At 43.5% G+C, this 12,763-nt stretch overlaps 1 protein-coding gene across 1 annotated transcript in view; it reads right to left on the bottom strand.

Moving 5' to 3' along the window:
• The window catches only part of ptpro (protein tyrosine phosphatase receptor type O), a 163,819-nt gene that overhangs the window by 39,077 nt on the left and 111,979 nt on the right, over positions 1-12,763 (bottom strand). Inside the window, 3 exon segments of the mRNA XM_070896667.1 lie at positions 6,314-6,465; positions 10,120-10,231; positions 12,227-12,420. Of these exon segments, the coding sequence (XP_070752768.1) occupies positions 6,314-6,465; positions 10,120-10,231; positions 12,227-12,420 (458 nt within the window).

Below are 12,763 nucleotides of genomic sequence, written 5' to 3'. Positions count from 1 at the left end.
CTGAATACATCCTCTTTAGCTCCTTCCAGGACCTATATGTTTCTTGCTTTGACTTGATGAACGTTTCAGGATAAACCCAATTTTGTGCAACCTGGGCATCCTGATTGACCACGAGCTCAGGTTTCATCCCAAAATTACTTTCTCACCTCAAGCACTGCCCACTTCTGCCCCTCATGCCTCCCTCAATCCTGCCAAAACCCTAAACTACATCATCATCACTAAGAGCCTTGACTTGTCCAATCCTCTTCTAACCAGTCTCCATAGTCAACAAACTCCACTTGATCAGAACTCGATGGCCCACATAATCTCACTCCCATCATCCTGCCCTTTGCCAGGATCCACAGTAAATTGTTTCCCAGTAAATTGATCTGAAGATCCTCATCCTTGGGTTTGAAACCTCTCCATGCCCTGACCTGATCTTCACTCAGTGATCTTTTCCAGTTGTATATTGCCATGCACACCTTCCATTGTTTTGATATTGAATTGGTCTTCATTTCATGATCTTCTGGTCCACCATCAGTGGTCATTCTTTCAGCTTATACACATCTATTCTCCACAACTCACCCCCAAAATCCAATTGCCTGATTTCAAAAGTCTCTATCAAAGCCCATTACCTTCCCTCAATTCTTTTGTTCCTACTTTGGCTGCTTGGTACCTAATTTTTTCACTTTTTAAAAGTACAGTAACAGATGTTTCTTTACACGAGAAACACACAATAAAATGGAAGTGGTTTATAAAATTTAAAATGTTCAAATTTAGGCACTTTCTATTGCATACTCCATTCAATTAAGGTGTGCTTTCTCAGGCAGAACAAATAAACAGATCCTTCCTTAGCGCCATTTTGAACTTTATCTTGTCTTGATCAATTCACAATAAAAAAAGTTTAACCTTTAAGGCAACCTTTAAGTTGAACAGCAAAGGTTTCAGAGTGTACCTGTTAGACACAGACCCACATCATCTGGCGAAGTTAAGAACATACGAAATAGGAGCAGGATTGAACTATACGGTCCCTCGTGCCTGCTGATGTAGAAGATCAGATGATCATGGCTGATCTTCTACATCAACTCAACTTTCCCACCTTATCCCCATATCCCTTGATTCCCTTCGTGCCCAAAAATCTATCGATCGCAGTCTTGAATATACTCAACGACTGAGCATCTGGGGTAGAGAATGCCAAAGATTCACAACCCTCAGTGAAAACATTTCTCCTTAGCTCAATCCTAAATGGCCGACCCCTTATCCTGAAACTATGACCCCTTAGTTTTAGACTCTCCGGTCAGGGGAACAACTTCTCAGCATCTATCCTGTCAAGCCCCTTAAGAATTTCACACGTTTCAATGAGATCATCTCTCATTCTTCTAAAGTCCAGAGAATTTTGGACCATTCTACTCATTCTCTCATAGGACAGCCCTTTCATCCCATGAAGCAATCTAATGAACCTTTGTTGCAGCCCCTCTAAAGCAAGTATACCCTTCCTTAGATAAGGAGATCAAAACTGTACCTAGTACTCCAGGTATGGTCTCAACAAAGCACTATATAATTGTGACAAGACTTCTTTACTCTTATAGAAAATAGATGCAGAAGTCGGCCATTCGGCCCTTCGAGCCTGCACCACCATTCAATAAGATCATGACTGATCATTCACCTCAGTACCCCTTTCCTGCTTTCTCTCCATACCCCTTGATTCCTTTAGCCGTAAGGGCCATATCTAACTCCCTCTTGAATATATCCAATGAGTTGGCATCAACAACTCTCTGCGGTAGAGAATTCTACAGGTTAACAACTCTAAGTGACAAAATTTCTCCTCATCTCAGTCCTAAATGGCTTACCCCTTATCCTTAGACTGCGTCCCCTGGTTCTGGACTTCCCCAACATCAGGAACATTCTTCCTGCATCTAACCTGTCCAGTCCCATCAGAATTTTATATGTTTCTATGAGATCCCCTCTCATCCTTCTAAAGTCCAGTGAATACAGGCCCAGTCGATCCAGTTTCTCCTCATATGTCAGTCCTGCCATCCCGGGAATCAGTCTGATGAACCTTCGCTGCACTCCCTCAATAGCAAGAACATCCTTCCTCAGATTAGGAAACCAAAACTGAACACAATATTCCAAGTGAGGCCTCACCAAGGCCCTGTACAACTGCAGTAAGACTTCCCTGCTACTATACTCAAATCCCCTACCTATGAAGGCCAACATACCATTTGCCATCTTCACCGCCTGCTGTACCTGCATGCCAACTTTCAATGACTGATGTACCATGACACCCAGGTCTCGTTGCACCTCCCCTTTTCCTAATCTGCCGCCATTCAGATAATATTCTGCCTTTGTGCTTTTGCCACCAAAGTGGATAACCTCACATTTATCCACATTATACTGTATCTGCCATGCATTTGCCCACTCACCTAACCTGTCCAAGTCACCCTGCAGCCTCTTAGCATCCTCCTCACAACTCACACCGCCACCCAGTTTAGTGTCATCTGCAAACTTGGAGATATTACACTCAATTCCTTCATCTAAATCATTGATGTACTCCAACCCACTCACAATAAAGGCCAACATATCATTTGGTTTCTAATTGCTTGCTGCAATTTAACTTTGTGATTCATGTACAAGAACAAACAAATCCCTCTGAATATGAGTCTCTCACCTTTTGAAAAATATTCTGCTTTTATGAAAGACACTTAAAAATTATTGTGTTCCTAACTCAGATGAGAATGCACACAGGAGGTTAAAGTAGTAGTGACCTCAGTCTTTAATAAGACACTCCAGATGCTGGGATCCCTTGGGACTTCAGGGGATGAGCTCCCCGGTGGCGGAACATGGAAGTGCATGCTTTACAGATACACAACATCACTCCTCCTCCGCCCGCCCCCCCCCCAAAAGTCAAAGTGAAAACTATTTACAAGGTGAGGCAGTCAGGAGCCTTTCTTTCCCTAGTGGACCGCCTCTGTACAAATGTCTGTTCTGGTGTGTTGGCTGTACCTTCGCTGGGCTGGTGTGTTGTTGGCCCTGCAGGGCTGCTGGGTGAGCCTGGCCTTGCTGGGCTGTTGGGCGTGATGGGTTCGATTTCCTGGTCCAGCGTGGTGTCGTTGATCCTTTGGGTGTGTGTTGTGGGCTTGAAAAAGGTGGTGTCTGCTGTGGGTTGTTTAGGGCAGTCTGTGAACCGCAGCCTCGTTTGGTCCAGGTGCTTTCTGCAAATTTGTCCATTGTCTAGTTTGACTACAAACACCCTATTCCCTTCTTTAGCGATCATCATGTCCGCGATCCACTTGGGACCATGTCCATAGTTTAGCGCACATACAGGGTCATTCAGATCAATTTCCCGTGACACAGTGGTGCGACCCTTGTTTACATTTTGTTGCTGCCTGCTCTCTACCTGATCATGCAGTTTGGGGTGAACCAGCGAGAGTCTGGTTTTAAGTGTCCTTTTCATGAGTAGCTCAGCTGGGGGCACCCCTGTGAGCGAGTGGGGTCTCATGCGTTACCTGAGCAGTACTCGGGACAGGCAGGTTTGGACTGAGCCTTCTGTGACTCCTTAGCTTCCTGACCTTCAGATCGCTGGCATGTGTAGAACTGATGCCTCGCCATCAGTACGCTCTCCCTTGGGTTAAGATGCTCCGAAACCAGTGTACACAGCTCCTCATATGACTTATCTGTGGGTTTCACCAGAGCCTGAAGATTCTTCATGAGGCTGTAGGTCGGTGCCCCGCAGACTGTGAGGAGGACCGCTCTCCTTTTTGCAGCAATTCCTTCTCCGGAGAATCTTGTTGGCTACAAAGTACTGGTCTAGCCATTTGACATAGGCTTCCCAGTCCTCACCCTCCGAGAACTTCTCCAGGATGCCCACAGTTTGCTGCATCTTTGCGTTGGATTCATATTCTCGTCGCCAGTTATGTGTTCCTAACACAGATGAGGCTACACACAGGGAGGTTAAAGTAACAGTGACCTCAGTCTTTAGAGGGGGAAAATAGAGTACGAGAGGAAGCTAGCAGGGAACATAAAAACTGACTGCAAAAGCTTCTATAAATATGTGAAGAGAAAAAGATTAGTGAAGGCAAACGTAGGTCCCTTGCAGTCGGATTCTGGTGAATTCATAATGGGGAACAAAGAAATGGCAGACCAATTGAACCAATACTTCGGTTCTGTCTTCATGAAGGAAGACACAAATAACCTTCTGAATGTACTAGGGGACAGTGGGGATAATGAAAAGGAGGAACTGAAGAATATCCTTATTAGGCGGGAAATTGTATTAGGGATATTGATGGGATTGAAGGTGATAAATCCCCGGAGCCTGATAGTCTGCATCGCAGAGTACTTAAGGAAGTGTCCCTAGAAATAGTGGATGCATTGGTGATCATTTTCCAACAGTCTATGGACTGGATGTAGCTAATGTAACACCACTTTTTAAAAAAGGACGGAGAGAGAAAACGGGTAATTATAGACTGGTTAGCCTGACATCAGTAGTGGGGAAAATGTTGGAATCAATCATTAAGGATGAAATAGCAGCGCATTTGGAAAGCAGTGACAGGATCGGACCAAGTCAGCATAGATTTATGAAAGGGAAATCATGCTTGACGAATCTTCTGGAATTTTTTGAGGATGTAACTAGCAGAGTGGACAAGGGAGAACCAGTGGATGTGGTGTATTTGGACTTTCAAAAGGCTTTTGACAAGGTCCCGCACAAGAGATTGGTGTGCAAAATCAAGGCGCATGGTATTGGGGGTAATGTACTGATGTGGATAGAGAATTGGTTGGCAGACAAGCAGAGAGTCGGGATAAAAGGGTCCTTTTCAGAATGGCAGGCAGTAACTAGTGGAGTGTGCAGGGCTCAGTGCTGGGACCCCAGCTCTTTACAATATACATTAACGATTTAGATGAAGGAATTGAGTGTAATATCTCCAAGTTTGCGGATGACACTAAACCGGGTGGTGGTGTGAGCTGTGAGGAGGACGCTAAGAGGCTGCAGGGTGACTTGGACAGGTTAGGTGAGTGGGCCAATGCATGGCAGATGCAGTATAATGTGGATAAATGTGAGGTTATCCATTTTAGGGGCAAAAACACGAAGGCAGAATATTATCTGAATGGCGGCAGATTAGGAATAGGGGCAGTGCAACGAGACCTGGGTGCCATGGTTCATCATTCACTGAAAGTGGGCATGCAGGTACAGCAGGCAGTGAAGAAGGCAAATGGTATGTTGGCCTTCATAGCAAGGGGATTGGAGTATAGGAGCAGGGAGGTCTTACTGCAGTTGTACAGGGCCTTAATGAGGCCTCACCTGGAATATTGTGTGCAGTTTTGGTCTCCTAATCTGAGGAAGGACGTTCTTGCTATTGAGGGAGTGCAGCGAAGGTTCACCAGACTGATTCCAGGGATGGCTGGACTGTCATATGAGGAGAGACTGGATCAACTAGGCCTTTATTCACTGGAGTTTAGAAGGATGAGAGGGGATCTTATAGAAACGTATAAGATTCTGATGGGACTGGACAGGTTCGATGCGGGAAGAATGTTCCCAATGTTGGAGAAGTCCAGAACCAAGGGACATAGTCTTAGGATAAGTGGTAGGCCATTTAGGACTGAGATGAGGAGAAACTTCTTCACTCAGAGAGTTGTTAACCTGTGGAATTCCCTGTCGCAGAGAGTTGTTGATGCCAGTTCATTGGATATATTTAAGAGGGAGTTAGATATGGCCCTTACGGCTAAAGGGATCAAGGGGTATGGAGAAAAAGTAGGAAAGGGGTACTGAAGGAATGATCAGCCATGATCTTGTTGAATGGCGGTGCAGGCTCGAAGGGCCGAATGGCCTACTCCTATGTTTCTATGTTTAATAAGACAGTCCAGAGTGAAGTACAGGCCTGAAGAGCCGACTTATATACAGTGCTCCCAAGGGATGCTGGGATCCCTTGGGACTTCAGGGGATGGTGGCGGAACATGGGAGTGCATGCTTTACAGATACACAACAAAACTATTGTTTTTAGAATTTGAGAAATTAGTCAATAAGTACATGGGAAAGCATAGAATAAAAAATTCCATGGTCCTAGTAGTTCAAAACCATCATGTTCCATCTAATGTTTGATTGTCTGTCTGAACTTAATCTTAGTCCTGTTCCTAACTAATTAATATATAAACGGAGACAGCATTTCTTCATATTATTCAAACAGTTAGGAAACCTGAGAACTGTATTAACTGTCTGAACCACTACAGAATAGAGAGGAAGGTTGACATCACGATCGGTTTATACAGAAGCTGCCTAAAATGATCAAATTCAATTCGCTTTGCCTTGCATCATGTTGAACACACAGATAATTGTACTTACACTTTTTTTAATGATTCTTCGTCCAACAGCTACAACCAGCCAGTAGGGAAGGGTTGAGTTGGATGCTTCAGTTGTAGCATTACCATACGTCCAGCTAACTGACAGTATGTTCTTAGAATATTCCAGCCAAGTAATCTCTGGAGCTAGTGGTGCTGTGGGAAAAGATAAAGAACACTTTAGAAAGGCTAACGTGAAGAGACTAATGGGATTATCATCCATGCCTTTGTTACCTCTAGACTTGACTAATCCAACGCACTCCTGACCGGCCTCCCATCTTCCACCCTCTGTAAACTTGAGGTCATCCAAAACTCTGCTGTCCGTGTCCTAACTCGCATCAAATCCAGTTTACCCACTACTCCTGTGCTCGCTGACCTATATTGACTCCCAATTAAGCAATGCCTCAATATTAAAATTCTCATCCTTGTTTTCAAATCCCTCCATGACCTCGCCCCTCCCTATCTCTGTAACCTCCTCCAACCTTACAACCCTCCAAGATATCTGTGCTCCTCCAAATTCTGGTCTCACCCTGATTTTAATCGCTCTGCCATTGGCGGCCGTGCCTTCAGCTGCCCAGGCCCTAAGCTCTGGAATTCCCTCCCAATACCTCTCCGCCTCTCTACGTGCCTTTCCTGCTTTAAGACACTCCATAAAACCTACCTCTTTGACCAAGCTTTTGGCCATCTGCCCTAATATCTTATGTGGCTTGGTGTCAAATTTTGTTCATAACACTCCTGTGAAGCACCTTGGGATGTTTTTCTATGTTAACAAGGCAATATAAATACAAGTTGTTGTTGTATTATTCATCTCATTACAATCCCATGACTAGAATTCTAATGAACTTCAATTTAAAAAAAAACTAATCAAAATAGGAAGTTAGTCAACATGTATGTGGATCTTTACGTCCTTATGCACACTGTTTGATAGAAATGTGAAGCACAGTGTGCCCCAGAGCATGTGGAACATTTACCATTAGTTCAGATGCATGTTCCAAAGCTCTATTTTGTTTCACCACTAGGGGGCATCAGGTAGCAGTGTCTAGAACAAGTTTGTTCTAAAATGTAAGGCTTGTCTTGTCTGACTGAGGATGGGTCTCTGGCCTGTAACTGTGCTGATAGAAGTCAAAGTATGTGACTTTTGTCAGCCAACGTTGGGTTAAAGCCAACTTTTAATTGCTTCCGTCTCTGCCTCTCTCAGCATTACAACATTCCTGTCAGCATCACAGATTTTCAGTCAATGCCAAAGTGCATAATACAGCTACTGCCGCTGGTGTAACAGACAGGATAATCCCACGGCTAACTTTGTGAAACATGATCATTTGATCCACGACTTATTCAGCAATAAGTGCAACTGACCCTGGGGAGAGGGGGAACACAGTGATGCATCATTACTCCACTCCGTACAAACGGCACCTGGATTTGGTACGACAACACGAGAGTCTCTTACTAGTTTCAGTACTAGAGCTGCAGCTGGATAAATGGATTAATGTTCACGGTGGCACTGGGAATGATTGGGGAGCTACTGCTACAGTGCACTGGCAGAGCTCAAAGCAATCATCATTTATAAATTATATGAAGCAAAAAGAAAACTGCTATTCTGGAGGCCCAGGCCCTTACTTTTAATGCAGCAACAAATAGACACTACTCCAGTGAGCACCGCGCACAGAAGACACGTTTTTACTCTTAAATATAAACTTTTCGTATTAGAGCTTGTGCTTGAGAGAAGACCATGTGACAATGTGAAGGAGTGGAATCTGAGGGAAACTGCACATGGACGACATATTCTTCATCTTCACCAGCAACAATTTGCATTTATTCAGCACCCCTCCTGTATGGGAAACATCTCTGTAAAAGCGGATGAAGGGAAGAGAATGACTTTACCTCAATCCAACCTCAGAACTCATTGAATGTCACAGAATCATCACTGTGCTGATTGGGCCTTTATAAATCAGAGTATCCCAGAGCTGCAAAGGAAGGTGTGTGTTGGATAATTCTAGTGTAGTGGCTTTTAAAAAGAAATAAAGCAAGTTCTGTGGTCACGGAAGGTTGGCACAGGGGCTATGGAACACCTCCACATGCAGGCCAGGGGTGTAGCCACAGGTCACACGGATCCGGTCACACTCGGGTAAAATGCAGCAGCAGAGCCGCGGAATAGACTCCCCCCAGGCTAACCGTCAGACACGAGGTCCAGCTTTAAAACTCAAGCTACGGGAGAAAATGCCCACCAGAAAAGGCAATGGGAATAACAGTAAGAGATGGCTAACCCGAGTGGACGTGGGGTGAACCTCTAAATGTACCGTCCTGTGTATCGGTCTCTAAAATGTTGCCACTCTGCGTCTGTTCGGGAGGGAGCAACATTTAAAACAAAACGATGACTTTAATTATTTGTACAATATAATCAAAATGATTTGAGGCAATGTCCGATTGTTGGTCATTTCCTCGCCACGATAAGGTGTTGGGGTGGGGTGGAGGGGTGGGGGGGGGGAGAGAGGGGTTGCCCAAATTTCCATTCCAAGCTACGCCGCTGCTTCAGGCATTGGGTGGCAACACTGAGCACTCCCAGCGTCCCAGGTCTGTGTAGAATGGCCAGCTGAAGACTAAAGCAGCCTCTATCCTGCTCCAACAATGTGAACTCTGCCTAAATTGTCTGTGTCTCAACATATTAATATTTCAATTAGATATATATATTTTCTGTAATTAAGAGAGCATGAGTGTGAGAAGGGAAAGTGCACTTTCCATTGACCTTACTGATTAATGGTACATTATCGATGGACCAGATGGTCTTTACATAGAAACATAGAAAATACAAGCAGGAGCAGGCCATTTGGCCCCTCGAGCCTGCACCGCCATTCAATAAGATCATGGCTGATCCTCTATCTCAACACCATCTTCCCGCTTTTTCCCCATACCCCTTGATGCCTTTTGTGTCTAGAAACCCATCTATCTCCCTCTTAAATATATTCAGTGACTTGGCCTCCACAGCCTTCTGTGGTAGAGAATTCCACAGGTTCACCACCCTCTGAGTGAAAAAAATTCTCCTCATCTTGGTCCTAAATTTCCTACGCTGTATCCTGAGACTGTGACCGCGTGTTCTAGACTTCCCAGCCAGGGGAAACATCCTCCCCACATCCAGTCTGTCCAATCCCATCAGAATTTTATACTATTCAATGAAATCCCCTCTCATTCTTTTAAACTCTAGTGGATACAGGCCTAGTCGACCCAATCTTTCCTCATACGACAGTCCTGCCATCCCAGGAATCAGTTTGGTGAACCTTCGCTGCCACTCCCTCTATGGCAAGTGTATCCTTTCTTAGGTAAGGAGACCAAAACTGCACACAATACTCCAGGTGTGGTCTCACCAAGGCCCTGTCTCACCAAGGCCCTTCATTATAAGACATCCTTGCAATGAAGGGCATCATTGTTCGTATAAACACTGGACTGTAGATGTAAAGTATGGAATGTTGAGGGAAATGTGGCCTAAATCGAGACAGAAGCTAATCAAAAACATAACAGGAAACCACATATGTTATGACTGTTCTTAATGGGTGCAAAATGATCTTATAGCATACTATCTAATATTCCTGGATGCTTGGACCCACAAGTTCTTTCAATCTGTATTGCCAAATAAACCACACAGCTGCTGTAAACTAAAGTTACAAAACACAATGCAAATTGTGAGAAAATGCAATAATAATGTATGAAACCCATATTGAAACACTGGAAAGACAAATGGAAGAGATGTGTGCACGTACAACAGGGTCAGAAATCTCAGCTCTGCTTCAAGAGGCTGCAATAGCGCACTGAGTTCACCTGTTATATAGCTTGTTAAAGATCTGTCGCAGCAGCTGTGTTCAGGCTCTCCCCACGACACCATAGTGACACGGAACTCATAGCGTGAGGCTGGGTGCAGGTCGGTCACAGTCTGAATGAAACACAGCAGCACATTTCACTGAGAATTAGGAGAAAACCGCAGACCTCACAGCAAGGTACTTCTTACAAAATGATCATTGGACATCATTGTTAAATGTGACCTACTGTGGCATATACCCCATTTAAAAGATAATCTAACACTGTAAAAGTGTGACTATTAAGGGTTATAACACTGACTGCAAGGAACTTTGCTTTGAGACTCGTATGTAATTGGATATCAAGGTATCACTGGAGATACTGTGTAGAAGTAGAAATTGAAAGGCTCTGTTCTAAACAAGGAATGAACTCCTAGACTAGCATTCTAAAACTCTACTACAAGTCATTTGGACTTGAGATGAAACACACTTTGTCATTCCTTGATCATCTACCTCCCTCACTGACTTCCCCCTTACTTTGGCCTGCTCTCTTTCTAGCCCACACCCTCAGACCCAGTGATTAGACTGGTTTGCCTGTTTGCTTGGCATGGAACTGTACCTGCATGTGCTACACCCTCTCTTGCTTGTACACACACCCCTCCCTCCTCTTTACTCTAACCTGGATTTCCAACTGGTTTAGCCTCTAATGTCCATTTTCTGGGTTCAGAATGTAGCTGAAGTGTCAATAGTGACATCTGGCCTTATAAATGGTGAGAGAATGTGAGACTCTGGCTACCATCCAGCTCAATGCTATGCATTCTTCTTTATTTTTCTGTCCCACAGTAAGTTATGGAACTTTTCAGCTGTGACTGCTGAAATATGTAGCTTAGAACCTGGGTCACTTGTCCATCAATTCTCTCTCTTCAATGTGGGGAATTATGCAGTTTCTGCTCAATACCTCTCCAGTAGGAATAGCTGAATTTGGGAACTTGTTTTGGGGGAACCAAGGATGTAACATTCATTGGCATCGTGTTTTGATTAAAAATAAACTTTGTCAAGAGTACTTAAATAGGAATTGTACATCATTTTGCTTTTGTTGAAACAGTGCACAATTACATTAACATGTTATTGTGACAAGAATGAATTATTTTTGTCTAAGATTTAGCTTGGTATTGTTTCTTTAATTTGGTCATGGTACATAAGGGGTTAAATGTCGGCTGCACTCAAAGAAAAACATGCTATAGCTTATTTTGACACAAATGTTACATATTGTAGTCATTTAGTCTCAGTCAAGTACCCAAGGGAGAGGCCAAATCATTCAATTCAAACACAAACATCTTTTGAGGTTTGTCCACGTATGTGTTTGATTGGCAGCTTTAAAAGAAAATTGGCAATTATTTGAATGTGTTTGTTCCTGATCATTTGTTGGGCAAAATATTTCTCAGTCTGTCTGCAATTCTAGGAGGATGACAGTCAGACCAGATGGCTCATGTGGAGGGTGAAAAAAGGAAGAGACTGTCATAGATGTAAGAGTAAGTAGTTTAGTGCAGCAGTACCAACTATTTACGATTCTTTCTTTATTCAAGGAGATAGTTGAACTTAACAGCTACTTTGAAGTCTATATTGCGTCATTGCTACAGTTCCCTTTTAGAGTCTAAAAATGTGTTTGGTATCTAAAGTCTAAGTTATAGTCAAGTGTAGTGTTGATTCTGTCATCTGAAAATATGAAGGATCACTTAAAGGCAACTGATAAAACCAGCAAGCTAAATGAAAGTGAAGAGGATTCTCTCTTCAAACACTGGGCAGGCTACTAATTTATCTAAGTATCTGGGCACGGCAATACACTCTTGTCAACATAAGGAGTGAAGTCTCACTTACGGAAGTGATCTGCTATGATGTGGTGAAGACAAAAATGTACCCTTTGGGTGGTAATCTGGCAGAGTGAATCGTCCGACCTTTATAGACCCTGCCTGAATCTCATCCCATTGCTTTCAATGGAATGAAAAACAGAGGGGTTCTATAAAGGGTGGGCTATCTGCACCATCACATTACCACCCAAATGATGAAGATGAAAATCTACCTCGATGAATCCAAAACCCCCAAAATGTAATCATTATGGTGAAGTGAATTACCATTGAGGTTGTTAAGGCAATTGTGGATGGAATATCTTGAATGGTTTTCCATTTTGAGTTTTGATTGACTGGATCGTGATGGTACATTTCCACAACGTACTTTTTAAACACCACAGAGTAAGGTCTGCTCCAGCTCAACACTGCTGCTGTGGGGCCCAGAGGATATAACACCAGGTTCTTCACTCCTGATGGGTCTGAGGAAGGAAAAATAGGATTGAAATTAGGATTCCGGCCACCATTAAGGAGGCTTCGATGAGAAGTAATATTAACCTCTGTTCCATAATGACCAGCAGAGACCACTTATAACTGATTGGAATAACATTAAATGAGACCTGGCTGGAAACACAACTCCATCAGCATCTGAATCGAGAAAGAATCGGTTATTTTGGATGCAGATGCTTTGTCAGTTCTGATGACTCAAATCATACTCAATTTTTTTCCCTTACCAATACTGACTGACCCTATTGTGCATGTTCAGTGCTTTCTGTCTTTGGCACATTTCTAGCACTTGCAGTGTAAATCGCATATCTGCATATA

This window comes from Pristiophorus japonicus, chromosome 13 (assembly GCF_044704955.1).
Source record: "Pristiophorus japonicus isolate sPriJap1 chromosome 13, sPriJap1.hap1, whole genome shotgun sequence".
Taxonomy (NCBI): Eukaryota; Metazoa; Chordata; class Chondrichthyes; family Pristiophoridae; genus Pristiophorus; species Pristiophorus japonicus.
The sequence above is the reverse complement of the archived record's forward strand: the minus strand, read 5'-3'. Positions and strand labels throughout refer to the sequence as shown.